The following is a 21355-nucleotide window of genomic DNA, read 5'->3' as shown; positions in this document are numbered from 1 at the left end:
CGATCCTTGTTGCGTAACTACCCTTGTTGGCTCCAGCGTGCGCAGTACTACAGTTTCCCATTTATTGGTGCAATTCACTAATCACTCAGCAACGGTTAATTTTGCTCCTACAAGGACATCTGGCGTTTCATATGAAGTTACTTTGTCTTCGACTCCGCTGCTAGCTGGGCCTCTTTCCGCCACTTGGCCTTCTTTGCCAGGTTCCAGCTTGTTAAGGACTCGTGACGCGCAGCAGCCTGCGGAAGTAAACCACCTACTTAAGAGTAGTGTAGTGGGAGTAACGATGCACCTCGGGGAAAGCTGCCCAATCTCGGGAACAGCCAGCAGCTACTTACGTGTCAGGGGTGACAGGAACACAGGTTACCTACACCTACCCTAGTTTTAAGTGCTGCTGTTTGTTCAGGTTTGTCTACTTTTCACAGAATTCCATCATTTTAAAATATGCTACGTGATAACTAGCTAGCGCTGTACTCACCTTTTTAGCTGAGGCAATCACTGCAAAACAGGCAACAATTGAGAGTCCAATCATGATGTAACAAGCTTTAACTCGAGCTTTGTTTCTTGCCCTGTCTAGCATCTCTGGCCTGTAATTAAAGTTATTGAATTGAATCATTACAAAACTGTGAAGTACCTTTTCTTCAAAGCATCGTAGACATAACATCACCATTGGAAAGTAAAAATAGAACTAGCTTTTAAAACAAGCATCTTCAGCTTGCTATAACTGGTTATGTACCACCCAAGAACTTTGCATTTTCTGACCCTAATCCATTTCTCGTGAAAAAGCAACATTTAATGGATTTAAGCTGATTTTTTTTTTTTTTTTTTTTTTTTAAGCTGGGGACAAAAAATTCCTCATGCAATAAATACTTGCATTTAAATACTTGGGGTAAATACACCAGAAATCCTACCTTAAGCTCTGTTTAAACATAGTGAAAATTAAAGGGTTTTACCTATTTTAAACAGATGGAGAAGTGTACGTGGCGCCAACCAGATGTGGCGAAAGCAAGTTCCTTTTACTCAAAATTAACTTTAGAAATTAATTACTGTCAGATCTAACCTGTTTAGATGGCATCCTGTATACTGTAAGCTAGGGACTTTACATACTTGGACAGGTGATTAAAACAGAGTTTGTACTTCTACAAGTTAGAGGTTTTTAGTTCTTTAGAAAAGCAGCAGTTTTATTTGAAGCGGGCGGCTGATGTCAGCCTTCTCACTGTGGCAGGAACATACACCTGAACAAGAACAATATATGATTATTTTTGTGGGTCGTCAAAGGCAAAAATAATGAAAACTTCAGCCCCGCGTTTGGCAGTAGTTGCTGCAAGAGAGGCATACGGCCCAGCGAGCTGCGTCGGAGCAGCTTCCGTTTCCACCCTCCTCCATCATGAGCAGGCTGCATACCCCTGAGAATCAGCAGGACAGGAAATCTCCGTGTCACTAAAATTGTCTCAAAACTTTCAGCTGTCTTTTTCTGAGTCACGTTATACTCGGGAGTACAAATTTTAACATGTTCATTCTCCCAAGTAGTCAGCGATAGGACGAGAGGAAATGGGCTCAAGCTGCGTCAGGGGAGGTTTAGATTGGATATTAGGAAAAATGCCTTCACGGAAGGAGTGGTCAAGCATTGGAACAGGCTGCCCAGAGAGGTGGTGGAGTCACCACCCCTGGAGGCGTTCAAAAAACAGGTAGATGTGGCACTTTGGGACATGGTTTAGTTGGCACGGTGGTGATGATCTTAGACATCCTTTCCAACCTTAATGATTCCTAGTTTTTACTTTCATTAAAAAATGATCCAGCCCCCAAGCCAGGAAACATGAAATTACTACTCTACCCTTAATTCGTTTAGTGGTGGACTTTGTAGTGTAAGGTTAGTGGTTGGACTGGATGATCTTAAAGGTCTTTTCCAACCTAAATGATTCTATGATTATAATGCTGGCTGTGTGCTATTTTGCTTTCATAAATCACATGGGAATGCTTTATAAAGATACATATCATAAGATATAGAATACAAATATACATAATACATAGTTATGGTTTTATACATATATATAGACGTAAAAAGGATAGTTAAATAAAGAATTGATTTTACGTTGTGAGTAACGATCTTGTAATGGTCTCTTTTCCCCCCCAGCACCTTGAGCTTTACTTTAAAGGGGATGAGTGGTGGGATGAGGCAGAGCTGGAGTCTTTATAGCAGAAGTTCTGCCCATGGAAGCGTGTACCAAGGCTGAGGGCAGGAGCGCTTCTCTTGAAGGCTTTAATGCAATGGAAGAGGGCAAGTGTGACCAGCGGCGATGCCATGCCAACGTGCACACATGCGCACACACGCACGTTACATATGCCACGTTTCTTGTAGATGACCGACAATGCCTGCAGTTCTGCCTGCCTGCTTTTCTTTTGTACAATGGTAAACACACGTCATCTTTAAAACAAACTGCACATCAGACTAGCACATAAAATCATTAATCCACTAATCCATTTGTAGCAACAAAAGCAAACCCCTAAATGTTATTAGTCTGGCTTGTTAGCCTAATCATATTTCACAATGCACTAATTGAAACTCTTCTGAAGCAGATTTTCACTTTCTCCCTGCTTTCTGCCTCTGCTTTAAGGAAAACAGACCTTATTATGTTCTTCCCTAATTGCACATTAGGGCCTTTGCTACTCAATCCTTAATCAAGACTCTGGGTAAACCTCTGCTGAAGTCAATAACAGCTGTTTCAAAAAAACCAAACCACAACAACCCAACAACCTTGAATAAGGACTGCAGATTTGACCCTTAGTACAAACTACCTTCAGCAGCTGGATTGTGTTCACAGGTAACAGTATCTTGCAATCTTGTATTTTTTAATAGTTAAAGCAGTGACGCAATTCAGCTTCAATGTCACACAATTAACTTCTTTTAGTATACTACTATTTATGACCTTACAGTTCTAAAAAGACTTTGCTTGCCCAGAAAGCACAAAGTGACTTGAAGAGCTTTTAGAGCTTCTGAGACCTGTCTGAACCTTTCTCCAGGGGAAGATGGTGGGACTAACACAGCGCAAGAGAGGTGGGACAGTGGAAAGCCACTGTCCAGCTCAGGAAACATCCGTAAAACTGTCAGGAGGATGTAAAACTGCAGAGGATGCACCTGTTGCTTGACACAGCTCTGCACACTGCTTACGCTCCATGTACCACCCAAGACAGGGACACACTGTGATGATAAAAAGTAGCGTCCTGGAGAGAGACATCTGATGCATCTATCAAACATCCTAAGAAAAAGGCAGCAGCTGGCATTAGAGGGGTTTCATGTGTTCGGTGACTGACTCCCTTGGGGGACGCTAACTTTCAGAGAGTCAGAGAACCACAGAATCAGCGTGGTTTGGGTGGGAAGGCACCTTCAAAGATCATGTCTAGTGGACCAACAAGAATGGGAGGCTAAGGCTATCTCAAGTACTCGGTTTTCCTTGGTGGGGGGATGTTTCTCTCCTAACCTCCTTCTCTATTTTTCCTCAAATTCTATAATAAATCATAATTTGTTGGACGTAATCATTCAGTGACAGTCAGCTCCCTTAGAACTGTTTAAGGGAGGTATAAACAGAAAATATTGTTCACCAATAACATCCTTCTCTGACTGCACATTAGGAATAAGCAAAATAAACAAGCCAGTACACAAATGTAACCAAGGCTATCTACTCAGATGGATCCGGTTCTTGATCCCAGGCTCTGGGGACCCCAGTAAGGAACATTTTTTCATCTTAACCTCTAACTAGGACAGGAAATTCTTTTGCCCTCTAACTTGTTTCCAAGTTTTCAATGTTGAAAGACTGACTGGTTCAAACTCTGTGGAAAAGCTTTAGCACAGGATCACGCCACCGCTTTCCCTTCAGCTCCATGGTCCCCTTGGACAAGAGCAGCACACTTACGGGATCCTCAGAGGAATCTCTTCTTCTGTCTTGAAACGTCCGGTCCAAAGGAGGATTTTTTTGTCAAACTTCGAAGGTTTGTAACTTGCGACCACCTTGTGAGCCTGCTCAGCTTAAAGATTAGGAAAAAAAAGACTTTGTCAAACCATGTGCTCAGAGTGAATGATGAATGGTCAAACCATGCGCTCAGAGCGAATGATGGGTGGACACGGGAATGGCCAAAGCATTCGCTCAGAGCGAATGATGGGTGGATATGGGAATGGTCAAACTGTGCGCTCAGAGCGAATGATGGGTGGACACGGGAATGGTCAAAGCATGCGCTCAGAAGGAATGATGGGTGGATATGTTGGATATGGGAATAACGGTGGAAGGGGAAAACCCCTGCCCGTCCTGGTCGTTGGAAGAGTAACTCGAGGATTAACCTTCCACGTCCCCGCCACGCAGAGTGCGCTCCCTCCAGGCGGGTCTCCCGAATACCCCCGCAGGCGGTGCGGGTCCCTGCGGGCCCGGTTCCAGCTCCCCGCAGCCCGCGGGTGGGGGTACCCACGCCGGCAGGAGAACGCCTGGGGCCACCCGAGCCGACCCAGCCGCCGGGGAGCCCCAGCCCGGCTCCGCCGCGGCCCCCAGCCGCCCGCCCGCCCCCAGCCTCCCCGCCAGCCCCGAGGCGCAGCCGGCGCCGCGGAGCCCCCCCCGCAGCCCCGCTCCTTACCGCGGCTGGCGGCCGGGCCCCGGGCGGGCTCCCCGCCGGCGGCGGCTCCCCGCGGGGCGGGCAGGCGGAGCGGCGCGGCGGGCAGCAGCCGGCCCGGGCGGAGGCGCGCCGGCAGCATGGCGAGGGCGGCCAGGAGCAGCGGGACACACCGCCTCGCCGGCCCCGGCCCCGGCCCCGGCCCCGGCCCGCCCCGCCGACCCCCTCCAGCCGCGCCCGGAGGCGAGGCGGGGCGGGGCGGGGCGGGGCGGCCGCCGGCAAGGGGGGGCCGCTCCTCCTGAGGAGCCCTCGGGCACCCATGCGCTACATCTCTACCCTCCAAACTTGGACGCTAAGGGCAAAACTCGGTTAAAGAAACACCCGAGGCGGTGCCGCTTCACGGCTCAGCGCCGGGGGGGCTCAAGCCCCGCAGCGCAGCGCTGCGCGCATCCCGGCTGCTCCCGGCAGCTCCAAACGTGCCCATGCTCATCACACGCCTTCCTCTTTATTTCGGTAGAAAACTTCTTTTTTTTTTTTTTTCCTCCTTTCACGCCCTGAACAGAGTAAACCTTTATTTAAAAAAAAAAAAAAAAAAATTCAGTACAAACATATCCTTGAAAAAAATAATTCCGAAAAGTCAGCACAGAACACATATTTAGTAAGCAACAGCCCGTGCCAGCACGGTGCCGGTGCCGGTGTAACACAGTGGCAGGTCTCAACTGAAGGATGTCTGCTGCACCAAACAGTGGAAGATTTGACAGCCGTCAACCAGCACCAGAACGCCTGCGGCTGAACGGAGGAAGCCCCGCTCCCCAGGGATGGATCGCTGCCCGGCAGCAGCTAAAGCCCTGCGCTCAGCGTGGCCGCATGAGTGAGGAGTCTTGATCCCTTTGTAGCCAAAACCTCCAGTTACCTGTTTTCAGGAGCAGAGCCAGAGGCAAGCAGCTCTTTCTGAAAGTGAATTGTTGAGTAGAGGAAATCAGAAATTTGTTACCATAAGAGAGTTCTAGCATCCTCGATATTAAAAGTTTTTTTTTTTAAATGCGGTTTGGACAACGTCTCATTCTGGAAAGATATTCAAAAAAGCACTTCCTCTTCAGTAAGTAGTCCCATGTTGACGTTTTCTTATTCACATATGTACGGTTTCCATTCCAAAATCATTAAAGTAACAAAATGTCCTTATTATTGGTAAAAACATCAAAGCCATTCCAATCCAGTTAACTCATACCAACTTAAAAAAAATTAAAAAAAAAATCAATCTTCCCACATTCTATTTCAGAATAAAATTTCTGTTTGCAAATGAGCCATTCTCTAAACAGAAGAACCAGTCCCCTGAATCCAAAAGCTCTGCACTGGCTTTTTCACGTCCTCCAAAAAATAACAAAAAGGAAGCATATGCACCTCTTTGCACACAGGCACATGCCCCGAGCAGCTCTGCCCTATTGCAGAACATCAGTGGGGTGACGAAGACACATCAACAGAAATGACCTAGAGGGTGATACCGGGGTTATAGTCTGCCCACAGCCCCTTTGCCTTTGCCTCCTTCCTGCTCAAAGAGAGCGGCGCAGTGTCAAGCAGTGCTCCTTGCCTCTGGAGACACAGCTGGGAAGGGTCGGAAGACTCAGCACAGCTGGGCTGGGCTGCTCAGCATCGTGCCTTGGGAGCAGCATCCCAAACATTAGTCGCTAGTTGTGCTGGTAACCCACACATTTAGAGTCATTGCAGTTCCAACAGCCATTGGCAGAGCTGCTAGGAGGAAGCTTGGAGCTCACATTAAAAGTTCCCAGCACTCGCCAAAGAACTGCCCTACAGATTATGGGCAGCTGAAAGGCATCCACACAGCTAGAGCTACTGAAATCCTGCGGGAATTACACCCTGGAGGAGAGGACTTGAAAAACTTGGTGGCCTTCACAGTCTTTGTTTTCCGTAAAGATATTGTATACTGTGTGATAGTGGCTTCAGAATGCATCATTTAGCATTTTTCACAATGAATGACATAAAACCCCAAAAGGTTAAATTGTGGTTACATCCTGAGCAGCCCCCCGCTGACCTCAACAAATGGCATTTTCACACTTGATTTCCCTATGAACAGCACTGTATTCGGGGACCCTGTGTCTTCCCTATTGCTCTTGGAGTTGGAAAGCTTGCAGGTGGACACACACAGGTGTTAACATTTTGAGAAGTGGTGTTGGGACCTTTTCAAGGTAAGCAAGCAGAGCGTGCTCTGAGCCGGAAAGAAGAGCTGACCCCTTCAGCCCCACATGGTCTGACCTATGGGGCCGTGGCTCCAGAGGGGCCTTGCCGAGACTTCGCTGTCACTCGGGAAGGTGGTTCCTGTTCTGTGCTCTGGGGGTGAAAACCTGTTTCAGGTTTATTTAATGTCTGTGCCTGGTAACAGGAATGGTTAGATTGCTGGAATGCTTACTGTTCTGGGCAGGGGGATGCATGCAAATGCTCCCCTTAGTGTTGCAAACCTGTATTTTCAGCCTTTTTTATCCTCTGTATAGGATAGCACAATCCCCCTATGTTCTACCTACATATGACCATTTGCTCCTTGCAGACAAGGCATTTCAAGGCATATATAGCACAGTTTGGCACAGCATATCTTTTTTCTGCCAAGTCTAGCTAGCAAATCTCTCAGCTCCACCGTTGACCACGCTTTACACAGACAACCTGAGCAGCTGGAGAGGCAGACACAGCATGCAGGACTCCTTTGAAATTCTGCCATATGTGATGCCTTTCCTTAAAGACACGTCTGTAAGAGACCTTCTTCTGTTCCCACTCCCTATTTCTCAAGACACTTTCCTCATTGTCCTGTAGGGGGGAATGCCCTACCATACTTAGCTTTCAACTTAAAGGACATTTGTAAGAGGCAGACTGAGATCTACCGGGTGGAAACACTGCGCAGGTGCCTGTGTGGCTGCTGTTCAAGGCTAAACTGAAGTTCATGGGGAAAGGTAAGGAAATTAGGTAAGCAAACTCAATTTTAAATAACAATATGGCTTTAATCATCCCCTTTCCTTATACCTTCAGGACATGACGTGCTCAACACTTTTGAAAACAATAAATATAGGTACAACATTCGAGCCAAATTAACTTTTCTAACCAGATTAGTGCTGACAGTCGTTGTGCAATGCAAGCTTTGCTTCTCTCTTTTAGGGAGAGGCTTCTTGCTACATTGGCAGCCAAATTGAAGGAATTTTAACCTTATCATACATAATTTCATATTCTGAACAGTATTCGCAACAACTGATGTATGAACAGCATTTGTCATGTAAATATATATGCACAAACCTTCATTATTCCAATCAGCTACAGAACTTACATAATTACTCAAATATGTATGTAAATTGGACCCTTGCCATTCAAATGACTTTAAAAATGTCTTCACAGATAGATAGTACATATATAGTCTATATGTCACAGTAATTTCATTGCCTGTGTCCATTGCTGAAATGTGATTTATAGCTATTTTTAACAAAATGTGAGTAGAAAAATCATACGGATAACGGTTACAACTTATAAATAGAAATGATATAAAAACAGATATATAGTACATAACAATAATACAATATGCCTTTGTAACAGCAAATGTACTGAACTTTATTTTGGCCTCCCACAGTGTCAAGTTATTCCAGATCTAAGCAGAAGCATGGACAAAACTCAAGGAATTCAGTATTATTTCACAGTAGTAACATGGCACAGAAGTTAAAATAGCAAAGTTTCGATGGTCCAGGCTTTATGAACACAGAAAAGTATTTTTTACGGTCCTGGATTGGCAATATAGCTCTGCTGTTCAGGGTTTGAAAAACCTCTGTGGTACTGTTGTCCCAACAGAAAAATTCCTCCTTCTCTGAATGTGCCTTTTGCCTGTTGTACAGAAGGCACAGCGTAGCTGTACTGATGGAGCCACAGAGCAGAGACCCACCCAGTGCAGCTCCTATCAGTTCATTCTTGTGCTATTTCTATGTATTGGAATGGTGCATTGTCATTTTCTTGTTGAAAATCAGATTTTTTAAATATGTATCAAGAAAAGCTAGAATTCCCAGGGTGTGCTCATGCTCATGCTGGTCAGTACTTTATTTATGATAATGAGCGTAATCAATTAGTGTTTATAAGTTTTGACATTACACATTGACATTACATCCTCAATGAAGAGGACACCTGGGGACAAACATAGTGGGTCCTCTCTCCTCATGCATCAGAGGAGGTGCATGAGGTAAATCAGTGTATTTCCCCTGCATATGGGGAAAAAAAGTAGACGAACATACATATAACTACAGAGCTCCAGAGAAATTCTTTAATTTTTAGATAGCCCTGTCTCTAGTTCATCATCATCCTGGTAAATACAAGGAACTTTAAAAGTTACTGCAGCACTCATCTGGAATAAGGTGTGCAATTTTGGGGAGGAAAAAAAAAAAAGGGGTTCAATGATACCAGGTGAAAAGGGTTACTTTTGGATGTTCAGGAGAATGGAAAGCCTATCTTAAAAGTGGAGACTAAAGGACTGGGCTTGTTTATCCTAGCAAACAAAGGCTGGGAGAGGGTTCTGTTTGATCTGTGAAACAGAACCAGGTAAGAAGAAGAACTCCTTAAACAATTGGGCATCAAAGACACAAAAAAAGTGGAGTAAACCCGTATGTTCCCGCCTACATGTCTGTGAGAAATAATAACTTCCTTATGCTTGTGCCTCACTTGGGGAAGCGAGATTGTAGACTTGGTTCCCACAGGTCTACGCGAGCAGAAGGGGGAAGGAACGGAGCTGCTGAAGGGGACTGCAGCCCATGGTGCCCGCAGGAGCGGGGACTGGACTCTGTGAGCAAGGAAAGCCTTGCAAATCTGGTAATGGATAACTGCTTAAGTACCGGAGGAGAAGGCATTTTGAGTGGCCTGCTCACTTTGGGGATGGCAAAAGGGAAGAGACTTGAAAGAAAAATGGCTCCCAAAGGTGGCTTTTCATCTTCTAGTACTTAAACGCTGCCCAGTCATATGCTGGAGAGTCTTTTCCTGGCCATAGTCCTTGCAGTATTTTTAGGAAGAACTTTCCCTTTTGTTGGTGTCTGCCCAGCCACTTGGAAATGGCAGTTTCCATTCACAGAGTTTTTCTCAGATTTACACAAGTCTGACATAGTAGCTCGGGAGCTGGAGGACTTTGAATCCAAAGAAATCTGACTAACAGCAATGCTGCCTGCGCTCTTGGAGGAATAGGTGTAAATCATTTTGAGAAAGGCGGACTTTGTGTTTGTTTCTTGCTTGTAAATGATGATATAGCACTTTGGAAGAAAAGTGCAGCAGAGGATTCCATAATTGGATATTAAAACAACGATGATTTCCACTGCTGGCAGGTATTTGCCAAATGTAGTTGCATAGACAGGGATAAATACAATCCATGCTATGAAGTAAATTAACATGCCAAAGGTGATGAATTTAGCTTCATTGTAGTTCTCTGGCAACTTCCTACCTTTAAAGGCAAATATGAAGCAAATGAAGGCTAGGGCAGCAATGTAGCCCAACATAATTCCAAAAGCCACAATAGAGCCCTCATTGCACTCCAGAATTATTGCTCTTGGCATTGAGAAATTTTGCTTTACAAAAGGTGTCCTAAATATTAGCCAGAAGGTGCAAATGATAACTTGAATTCCAGTGCAGGTGACCACAGTGGGAATAGGTTTATACATGCATTTCAGGAAATTCTGCAGCTTGGGATCAAAGCTGAAGGCCAGTAAAATTTTTAGTGACTTTATTAAAATACATGAAATGCAGAGTGCAAAACTTACGCCAAAGAGGGCTTGCCTAGTTTTACACTTGAATTCTGTGGGTTCATCTATGAAGAAGACGGTGCTTAAAAAAATTAAGAGGTGGCTGAAGAGAATAATATAGCAGACAGTTAGACCCCCAGATGCCTTTACAACCGGCGTGTTCAAGTTTTTAGTAAATATTACACTAATTGACAAAACCAACACAACCCCAAAAGCGGAGAGGAGGAGGAGGAAAACAGCAAACCAGTCAGTCCAGGCAAGGAAATGGATTGTCTTTCTGTAGCATGTGGTACTGTTGATGGGAGCCCAGTAGGTTTTGTTGTTACATCGGTAGCAGTCATCCATATCTGAAAGCAGAAAAAGGAAGATAACTTAGAAACCCGAAGTAAATAAACTGCGAAGTGGATTATCGAGGCTTGAGATACAGAAGGAATGTGGGAAGGGATGCTAAGGGGAACAGGCAGGGCTGATTGCATCCGACTAATGCTGTCGCTGTCCAGGCGCAGGAGCTGCAGGGCAGCGGTGGCAGCGGCAGCAGTGGTGGCATTGCTGGCAGTGGTGGCAGCGGTGGCAGCGGCAGCAGGAGGAAAGGAGGAATGCCTGCCATCTGGGAGCAGGAGCTGCCTGCAGCCAGGGGCAGGGAGGGGACAGGGAGAATGAGCAGGGTCCTAAAACTTCCTTGGTCATCGCTGACTGGTGATACATAACCTGGCCAGAGCTCTGGACAGGCAGACTTTAACTGAAAACTGAACAATGACTTGAGAGTAAATCAGTTCTCTTGCAGATATTGGAACTAAGTTTCTTTCATTTACCTATTTTGATGAGAAATAAGCCAAACTTTCTCTTTACAGACAGCTTTTGAAATACAACAGCAAGAATAAACATTGCTTCAGATTATGCTTTAAAAAGTTACTTTTGCTGTAAAATTCCTATCCTCTGATATGGAGAAATTTCACAATTATAAAACTTAATTTCCTTCTGCTCTCAGGATATTAAACGTACGTTGTATTGCGGTTTTCTTAATTCCATCTCTCTCCTCCATATTTAATTTTCCCCTTTAAAAAATTTTGCTCAAACCGATAAATGAACCAGAGGTAAAGCACACATCAGATTTGATACTAGAGAATATTACTGTATAGTTATATCAAACTCTGTCGTACTCCCTGGTAAGACAAAAAATAAGCTGGTAAGTAAAACACATAACCCTTGAACTTTTTAGACTCATAGAATGGTTTGGGCTGGAAGGGATCTTCAAAGACCGTCTAGTCCAACCCCCTGCCATGGACAGGGACACCTTGCACTAGAGCAGGTTGCTCAAAGCCCCATCCAACCTGACTTCGAACACTTCCAGGGATGGGGCATCCACAACTTCTCTGGGCAACCTGTTCCAGTGCCTCACCACCCTCATCGTAAAAAAATTTCTTCCTTATTGCACTGGGTGTACTGCAGGAAGACAGGGAAGGAAGGCTCTACTTTAGTGAGAGTCAGTCTCACTGATAAATCAGCCAGACTTTCCTTCCCAACAAAAGATAATCCTAGTCAACTGGAAAATCTGATTGCTTTACCTTTGGTCTTCTAAAAAGCATTTAAACCAAGTTTTATAGGCTGAACACTCATATTTGGGAAACTGAGCATTAACAAATATTTTTATCCCATTCCAAAGTTATACCCAAGGTTGCCAAGGCACATTATACCCAAACAAAACAATTGTATTGACGTCTAAATAAAACTTTATTTGGCTCACAATTCCTTACCTGTTTGATTGCTGTAATGGTTTTCTGGGCAGTAAACACACTCATAGCAGCATGTGTGTGGACTTTCTGTAACCTTTTTCATCTGGCCTGGCCTGCAGTGCTGGGAGCATGTTGACTGAACCTTCTGCAGTGTGCAGAGAACAAAAAAAATCAGCTCAGGCCCAACTAATTACCAAGAACCATTAAAATAAACCTCCAGTAATTCTGCAATTTGCACTTTCTTTGTATCTGACATATTTAAAGGGAATCTGAAAATGATGCTGAAAAAAGGCATTGTAGGCTCCATACTTGCATTTTTTCCAGCAGTCAACAAGTGACAAGATGCGGCATTATCTACCTGATAATTTTATTTTTTGGCCCTGAACGACAATCAGTGGAACTGTCTGTACCTTTAAAATCCAGATCAAAGTGTATCATCCAGCTTTGAACCTGGGATTTAGGCTGCTGAGGATCAGCTCCAAAGAAAGCCCGGAAGTATCTGATGGGGGATTCGAGTGGACTGCTTCACCAGTGAGATCCTGACACCCTGCTTGGCTGCTCTGAACCTGGTGGAGACCCCTTGGCTTGGAGGAGACACCTTGGTGGATGCTCTGCACTGCAGTGCCGGTGTTCCTGACCATCAGCAGCTCATCCCTGAGTCGTGAAGCACCACTCTGGGGAACGGAGGGAGGTGATCAGGGCCTTCTCTCGAGGTCTGAGTTCAGGTCCTCCTTCCAAAATGGAGAAGCAGTCTTGAGGGACACTACTATTTCTTCTCCCTCCAGGGTGGTGCTCACAAGGAAGGAGGTGGAGACATTTCCTTGCCATCCTGGGCAGTGCCACAGAGGGACAACATCTGAGGTTTTCTTCTTTTCTCAGCCTTTTCTATCAGCTGAGACTCGAATTCAGCCCACCTAGTAAGCAGCCTCTCCCCATCCCATTAGTGGTGAATACTTTGCAGCACAGAGCTGCACAATGAACCAAGACCTCCACCCATGCACAGATGACAGATTATCCAGCTAGAACTGGCTGGGGCCACACACTAGTCCTGTCTACACCAGTGCCAGGGCTCCAGGTGGTGCCTACCTCAGACTCCTGTACTTGTGCTGACCCTAGCTCTAATAGGAGCAAATAATAAACAAAACCTTCTTGTTCTTTTTTTTTTTTTTAAACAGTAAAGTCAACAGATATGAGTCTTCATGTACAAAGTAAATGGTGGTGTTACGTAAGAGAGAAGGCTTTCGTACACAATCATTTTTTAATTTAAAACCCCTTTTCAAGACTCTGGAATAGCATCCTTAGGACAGACATAAATTCTATTGTTTATCTTAGTAGACCTCTTAGAAGCATTCTGGAGAAATAACTCAATTTAAAATCACTGAGCCTGCTCACAGACTAACATGGTTCTTAGGGTTCGTGAAGTTGGTCGAATAAACCCAGGGAGGATTCTTTGCTCTAAAAGGAGAACATGAAACCCCAAGAGAGATTTCTAGCTGACACATACTTCAGTTGCAAAAACTGGAGGGAGAAGAAAACATATGAAGCAAATTTCATGTTATGTCAACAAATTAAAAGTTACCTTTAAATCCAGAAATTCTTTTTTTTTCTCTTCATCCTCAAAGATGAAGTCACCTTTCTCTGGGTCATACTCTGCCATAGTGGTGATTTTCACATGGCCATCAATTTCTTTCCAAAGAAGTACATCATAACTGGTGCTCATATCTCCTTTGGAGTCAAACTTGATTTCTTTATCATCATCAATGACTGTAACTTTTTTAAGTTCTTCAAGGAGCTGAACATAAGTATAAGGAATGATAACATATATCAGTATCATAGAATCATAGAATCATAGAATCATAGAATCGTTTAGGTTGGAAAAGACCTTTAAGATCATCCAGTCCAACCATTAACCTACACTACCAAGTCCACACTAAACCAATCAAGGGTAGACTAGACTAAACCATGTCCCCAAGTGCCACATCTACCCATTTTTTGAACACTTCCAGGGATGGGGACTCCACCACCTCTCTGGGCAGCCTGTTCCAATTCTTGACCACCCTTTCCATAAAGAAATTTTTCCTAATTTCCAACCTAAACCTCCCCTGGTGCAGCTTAAGCCCATTTCCTCTCGTCCTAACTACATGGGAGAAGAGACCAACACCCACCTCACTACAACCTCCTTTCAGGTAGTTGTCAAGAGCGATAAGGTCTCCCCTCAGCCTCCTCTTCTCCAGACTAAACAACCCCAGTTCCCTCAGCCACTCCTCATAAGGCCTGTGCTCCAGACCCTTCACCAGCCTTGTTGCCCTTTTCTGAACACGCTCCAGCACCTCAATGCCTTTCTTGTATTGAGGGGCCCAAAACTGGACACAGTATTCCAGGTGCGGCCTTGCCAGCGCCGAGTACAGGGGAACAATCACCTCCCTGCTCCTGCTGGCCACACTATCATGTCAGTGTGATGAACTCAATAGTTTAATACCTGTATGATAATATCAAGTTAAAAAGAAATGTTGCTTCTTACAAGTAAAAGAAATCTTAAAATTAAAAGGCATCTTTATAACTGTTTAATTTGACATCCTACACAGAATTACATTATTCAGACAATCCTGTTGACCTTAAAAATCTATTAATAAAAGAATCATCATTTCTTAACTCTATGCAATGTGTACAAATACCCATGTTAGTATTTTTTTCTAGCCTTGGACATTTTGGTATGATGATGGGAAAGAAAATATTTTTGCTTGCAAGAACTAATGGCCTTTTGGAACTGCCCTTCTTGTAAAGAATGACCGTGAATGATGCTCTTGTTTTTACTTTACTGTCACCAGAGTCGATCCAGGCAAGGTTTGCTTCCAGAGTAACTTCCCCCACCGTATCTGGAAATATCTAACATGGTTTTCAGCGGTGACTCTGACTGATATTGTGTATTGCAAGGTGAGACTCAGAACTGTTAAATGAGCAATACATACCAGTTTGCTCAGATGAAGTGATCAATGGCACAATGGCAATAAACAGCTACGCCATATTTGATAGATTGTAGGAAATATCAGAACAAGCATGCTTTGATAAGGCAACTATCCAGCTTCCTATAGCAACCCATTCTGTTCAACAGGGGGAAATGTCTGTCTCCCTCATCACAAACAGCCAGATCAAAAAGTTCTGTGTGAATCTAGAAAAGGACAGGCTAAGGCACATATAACCCACTCCCAATTAATGGTGACACCATAGAAAGACTTTCATTAGCTACTGTGGTTCATCCTGAGCTTCAGACAGAAGGGCCTAATAATTAACAACATTTTGATGTAACTGAAGATTATTGTTGCAAAGTCTGTAACACCAATGACTGTTGTTTCTCTGCATGTGGAGATATGTGATATGGATTAGTTGCATCCTAAGCTTTACATATATATATCTCCTTTTCTAGGGGGTTTAATTTTAGTGTAGAGGAAATGTATTATGAAAACAGTACAGGGGGAATACTATCTCTTTCAGTTTTCTTCATGAGTTCTTAGCCTTTTAACTTTGATTTTGGGTGGTTTGGGATTTAATTCAGCAATGATGTAAATGCAGCTCCATAAAGTTGCATCCCCTGTAGAGCAGTCCTGAATTTGTCCCATTTGCATTTACAAATTCATGCAAAAGTCTGATTGTTACTGGTTTGTTTTTTTTTCCCAAATCCCCTATCTTGGTTTGACCTGCCCTGACCTAGGATAAGAGGTCAGAGCAAGTCAGAGTGCTTAGGTGGTTGTTTGACTTTTAAATGAACTTTTGTTTAATCCTCTGAGTAAAAGTGTGTAAAAGTGAATACTCCTGAGCAGGTTCTTGGGTAAAAGGTCAGGTCAGGTTTACTTGTCTGATTTTTCCTCTTCTTTTACCCAGTAGAGTTTGATAACAAGTACCTCACCCATGTTAAAGATTGTGTCTAATTTTCCTACCAGTCACTTCAGTATAAATCAAGATCAGACAGAGGAATAGTCTGCTGCATTTTCACTTTCAAGTAAAGATCCATTATAGAGGAAAATACCTGAATTCAGACAAAACAGAGACAATAGTGAGAGAGAGAGAGAGGAAAATTGAAACTCTTTGGTGAATGCTCCTATCCTGCAATATCCCCATCTCTCAAGAGCACTCATTGCTGTGTATTACAGTGGTTTGCAGCAACAGGACCAACCACTAGTAGCTGAAGAGCTGATAAATCAACTGTAGATTGACTATACATTTCATTCTATCCCATATGGGTAGCTAGCAAGACATTCCAGCAAGGAGCCTAAAGACTGGAGTTTTCATCCAAGCTGGTGCCTACTGCATGTGCTCTTTGAAGATGATGGGAGAAGTGTTAGGGTAGCTAATGAACCCCAGTGGCTAAAGATCCCTTCTGCACCTGTGGAGTCACGTGTTAACAGCCATTGTTATTGTATTCATGAAGGAGGAGATGGTTGGTATGCCGTTACTTGTGATCAGTTATCTGTATGTGAAATGCAATAATCATTCTCTGTCTAGTGCAGAACACATCTGTGGCTTAGTGTCAGGATCTTCTGTGTCTACATGGGCCAAAAAAAGGAAGACAAAACTGGATTCTAGTTCTCAGCTCTGCAGCAGTTAGATACTGCTGCTCTAGCACATAGTCTGTGATTTCAGTTGGTGAAAAAAGGCAGGAACAGGAATAAAAAGTCATTTAGTAAAAGGACCAAGCTAGTAAATCCAGGAATGTGGCAGCAAAAATGTGATGAAAGTTTTGCAGAGAGAATGAGCCTGAAAGAATTAACATCATACCTCCCAGGGAGTGAAGGCAGAGGGATCCTTGCAGTTTCTGTCTTTGCATTGTCCTTTAATGGCATGAGCAATGGCATAGACTGCAAGTATAGTACTATGGATAAATCCTGGTTCAATGTTAGCATTCAAAAAATCATCTCTCCAGATCTGATGTTTATTTTCAACATTTTGCAATAGATCATCCTGAGACTGGTTTGAAATGCACGTTTGAAAATCGTGGTATTCCAGGTGTGCACAGACTGACAAAAGCATAATATATTCATGTAAAAACTTGTTGTTGTCGGTGGGCTTTTCATGAAGGTTTCTCAGAAAGTCTTGGAATGTGGAGATGTCTCCACTTTTAAATCCAAATCCCACAATGGTCCCCAGCTGTCTGATATTGGGAATTGTACTGATTTTGACTGCCGCCGACCAATTATCACTTGCAATCCAGATTTTATTTACATTCCTCTCAATTGCCTTCTTAAACAGTTTGAGCACATGGAACTGTCTCATAAAGACAACAATGACATTTACTCTGGTTTCTTTGACAATCTTCTCGATTGCGTGATCAACTTTGGTGTGAAAGGTGTTGTCAGAGAGATAGGCAGGCAGCATTTCTTTAAAAGCTATGCAAACATTGTTTGCCATGGCCTGGACCCCAAAGCTCTCCAGAGCAAAGCGCCCATTGTCATCATCAGTGGCTATTACTCCAATCCAGTTCCACCCAGACTCACAGATCAAGTGGGCCATTGCTCTTGTCTGATGGAAATCACTGGGGATAGTCCTGAAGAAAGAAGGAAACCGGATTTTGTCACTGAGGATTTCAGCTGATGATGCAGGACTGACCTAGGAAGAGCGAACAATTCAGTTACAGAAGAGGTCTCCTGCCAAGGGTGCAAAGAGATCCAAAACTGCCACAACTGCTTTTTCATCCAGCCTGACCCAGGGCTCCCTCCTCCTGTGACTGAACATCAACAAGGTGCAGCCAAATGGGGCAGGTTCCCTCACCCTGCTATTCGGATGCAAACTCATGCCCTGTACCGCTTCCACTATTTTCATCCTCATGCACAGAATTACATACTTCTGTAAAGGCAGAGAATAAAAGCTTTCAAAATGGATATGACATTTATGCTGGTATAAGGATTTTGTTTTACTCTGTTCAGATACCATCAACATGCTATTAATCAATATTTAAAACATTGGAAGCATTAAGTATTGTTTGCATTATTATTCAAATTGCCAGCACCCTTACCTTTTGCAGTATTTTTCTATCACTGAGTATGTTAATATGGTTCACCCACATATATATTTTCTCTCCAAGATTTAATTACTATATTTTAAAAGGATCATTAAGTCTGTTAGAAGAACCTCCCAGAAAAGCAGTAACTGGGTTTTTTTTCAGCTTGAGATTGGGTATTGTCATATTTACCACCAGCCAGACTAGACACGGCAAGGTGTACCTTGGTTGCCTGAACAAAGTCCTTGACTGGCATCCGAGTTACACTAGCGTAACTGGCACAGCCATGCAGGACTGACTAATGGTGCCGCCAGGCTGACAAGAGCCCAGCATCATCCTGAAATAGCACTCCGAGGCATGTGCCTCGGGCATTTAAAATAGCCCTTACTGCCTTTGTTTAGGCAAGTGAATCAAGCTCGCCGTTTGGAGTTGAATCCCACCCCTCCTGATTTCCTTAGGTAGAGTCAAATCCTGCCCTGTAGCAAACATGTGGCTTTTGCAGTCCCTGTGATTAGAGCCGCACCTTTATTATAAGCATGGAAAATTTGACCCTCTGTCCAAAATGACATAGATCCCTCAAACCTACCTGTGGGATTAGTTGCAAAGCCAACAGCCTTGAAACTGCCATTGACACCTCTGAGTAGCTGGCTCCAGTGACTGCCTTAATTCTCGGGATGTAGTCTGAGTAGTTACACTTGAACTCTACAACATCCTTCGAAGAATTGAATTTAGCCAGGAACCTCAGAGCAGACGCCATGGCTTTTGTAACTTCTGCACATGTGTCATAGATTTCATAGCCCAGAGTAACTCCAGATAACAGTGTTGAATTGTTGATCATTTCAATAGCATGTATCATTGCAAGTGTCTGAAGAAAAATTTGAATTTCGAAGCTGTCAGGAAACACAGGAGTTTCACTTTAGAAAAACATTGCTGGGAACAAGGCTGAAGCAAAGTCCATTTTGAGCATATCCATTAGAATTTGATGACTACTGAAAAGAAGTGATGGATAGTATGTTTTGTGTGATTTGCTTGGGTTTAAATGTGCAAAAGATTAGAAACTCTATATTTTTGTCTCACCTAAATGGGAGATAAAGCAAAATAAACACAAAACTTAAGATATACCTGAATAAAGGGGTTTTTTTAAAAAAATTAACTTTCATGTTACATGAAAATTTGCAAGTGATATCTTCAGGAAGCATCTGTCAAAGTTAGTGAAGCTGTTCCAATTTACTTCATCTGCCCAGTAAGCATTTTTAAAAGTGTATTTACTTTCACCAAAAGCATGAAACAAAGAAAAGAAAGGACTAAATATTTCAGAAAAAAAGAAAATATCTCAGAGGTTGAGGTCTTCTAGTGGTTGCATCGATGTTGCTAAAATCCTCTCTAAACCTGATGAAGTTAATACAGTTATTCCCCTTATCTCCAGTGGACATTATAACAGATGATCAATCAGAACTGTATTAGCACAAAATGTCTGTAGTACAATCAACCCTCCTCTCAGGCAAGCTTCTCTATAGTTTACAAATCTTGCAAAATAAATTAAATTTCAAATGGACCTGAGACAATTTATGACTCTGTAGAAAAATAGTGGAAGACTGACAAAATTGTCAACTTCGTCATCATTTTGAAATAAATCCAGATGGATATCTGCATGTCCAGCTAATTATTGGATTCAGATGTGGGATTAAGTTGCATGTAAAATTCAAATAAAATTTGAGGATTTGCACCTGTATTAAAAGTAAAGAATATTTTTAATTCCTGGGCTTAGGAAAGCTTTATTATATACTTAAAATGAAGTTCTTCACCAGGTTTCCTTTGCATTCTTTCCAGAAAAATGGGTGTTTCAAGCACAGCAGGAGCCAACAAAATAAATATTCTGATGCTCAGTCTGAACCTGCACGCATACATGACATGGTGTTTATATATAGTCTATCCTGTAACATAATGCCACAATCATAATACAAAGTGTAATAATTACAGTAATGATAACAATAATTGCAATCTAGTCAGCAAGGTACTAACATAGATTACAACTGAGCTGCCCTGTGAGGTAGGGGACATGTTTTAATATGTGCTTAGGTAAAATGGAATAGTCTGCCAGTGTTCAAATCACGTAGGTGCAGCTTCGTAACAAATAACGAACAACTGCACAGCAGAGTACTTCAGACATATAGCAACAAATCAGCATTTACATGGAAATTAAATGACTGTTCAGCACAAACCTCCAGGGCTATTTGATTATATGTGAGGAATGAAATAGGATCAAATGCTCATTCCCTTCTTCAGGCAGCCACAGTATTTTTTACTGTGACTTTGCCATACTTTGTCACCCTGTATTAATTTATGCACAATTTATGTGACGTCCAAGGTCTTTTTAAAGACTAAGAAATGTAAGAGAACCAGGTTTTGTTGATCTTAATATAAGAAGTCCATGCCCAGTGTCAGTGATGTCCCCTTTGCTATACATGTAATTTCCAGTATTACTCACCCAGCGCAATTCTGAATTACTGGCTTGATGGGATATTCTTCTGGATGCAGCATTTCACTATGAACTGCAAACAAGCCTCCAATAACAATGTCCCCCGGAGAACTGGCGCCCACGAAGTCATCAGTATTCTGGCAAGAGAAAGCCATACCAGTGCCGATCACAAAGTAGGGGATCAAAAAGCTAACGAATGCCATGTTTCTGTTTCACTTGCTCACTACCAGCTTTAAGTCAATTAAGCGAGCTGCAGGGCCAAGAAGGGCTCCTATGTCATCTATAAACAGCAGCAAAGGAAAAGGGCTGCGCTCAGAAGTTAGTCACACCTCATAAGGTGCTTGTGTTTGCTTCACTGGCTGAGGCTATTATATTGAAGGTACTAAAGCAATGCTGACACATAAAATGTGAGGGTGAAAGGGTGTGAGAGTGAAGAGGGAGGGCAAAAGATAAGTTTAAAAGGAAATGTTGGACATGAAATCTGTTCTGCTGTGTTCAAAGTTTATTGTACCTTATCTGAAACACATGGCAAATATTTTGGTATAAATTTGGGCTTGTCTTGAATACCTTCCAACTGAGTGCAGGTTGAGAAGAAGAAATCATGTAATATGGCAGTGATATTGCTGCAACCATATTTTAAGGATCTGGTCCAAAGAGTACTGAAAAGACCCCCTTGCCACAGTGTGCCTTAGATCAGACTCTGGTCCAAAAAACCCCACCCCAAAACTATTCAAAAGACTGCTTTTCTCTCAACCCTTTTCTTATAATTTTTAAAATCTTTGTATAAAAATGGTTTGGA

General features: G+C 43.1%; 2 protein-coding genes across 2 annotated transcripts; both read right to left on the bottom strand.

The window, feature by feature from the left end:
* Positions 1-131: 131 nt before the first annotated feature.
* On the bottom strand, positions 132-4735 carry FAM162B (family with sequence similarity 162 member B). The gene is made up of 4 exons (XM_075708471.1): positions 4618-4735; positions 3909-4020; positions 476-584; positions 132-236 (listed from the first exon to the last, which is right to left on the bottom strand). The coding sequence occupies exons 1-4, from the start codon at positions 4733-4735 to the stop codon at positions 138-140; spliced, it is 438 nt and encodes a 145-aa protein (XP_075564586.1). The 3' UTR covers positions 132-137.
* Positions 4736-9578: 4843 nt separating this feature from the next.
* On the bottom strand, positions 9579-20759 carry GPRC6A (G protein-coupled receptor class C group 6 member A). Its single transcript, XM_009491515.2, has 6 exons — positions 20566-20759; positions 18664-18967; positions 16859-17686; positions 13665-13877; positions 12107-12230; positions 9579-10699 (listed from the first exon to the last, which is right to left on the bottom strand). Exons 1-6 carry the CDS (start codon positions 20757-20759, stop codon positions 9579-9581), a joined length of 2784 nt encoding a protein of 927 aa, XP_009489790.2.
* Positions 20760-21355: the final 596 nt, after the last annotated feature.

This window comes from Pelecanus crispus, chromosome 3 (assembly GCF_030463565.1).
Source record: "Pelecanus crispus isolate bPelCri1 chromosome 3, bPelCri1.pri, whole genome shotgun sequence".
NCBI lineage: Eukaryota > Metazoa > Chordata > Aves > Pelecaniformes > Pelecanidae > Pelecanus > Pelecanus crispus.
The sequence above is the reverse complement of the archived record's forward strand: the minus strand, read 5'-3'. Positions and strand labels throughout refer to the sequence as shown.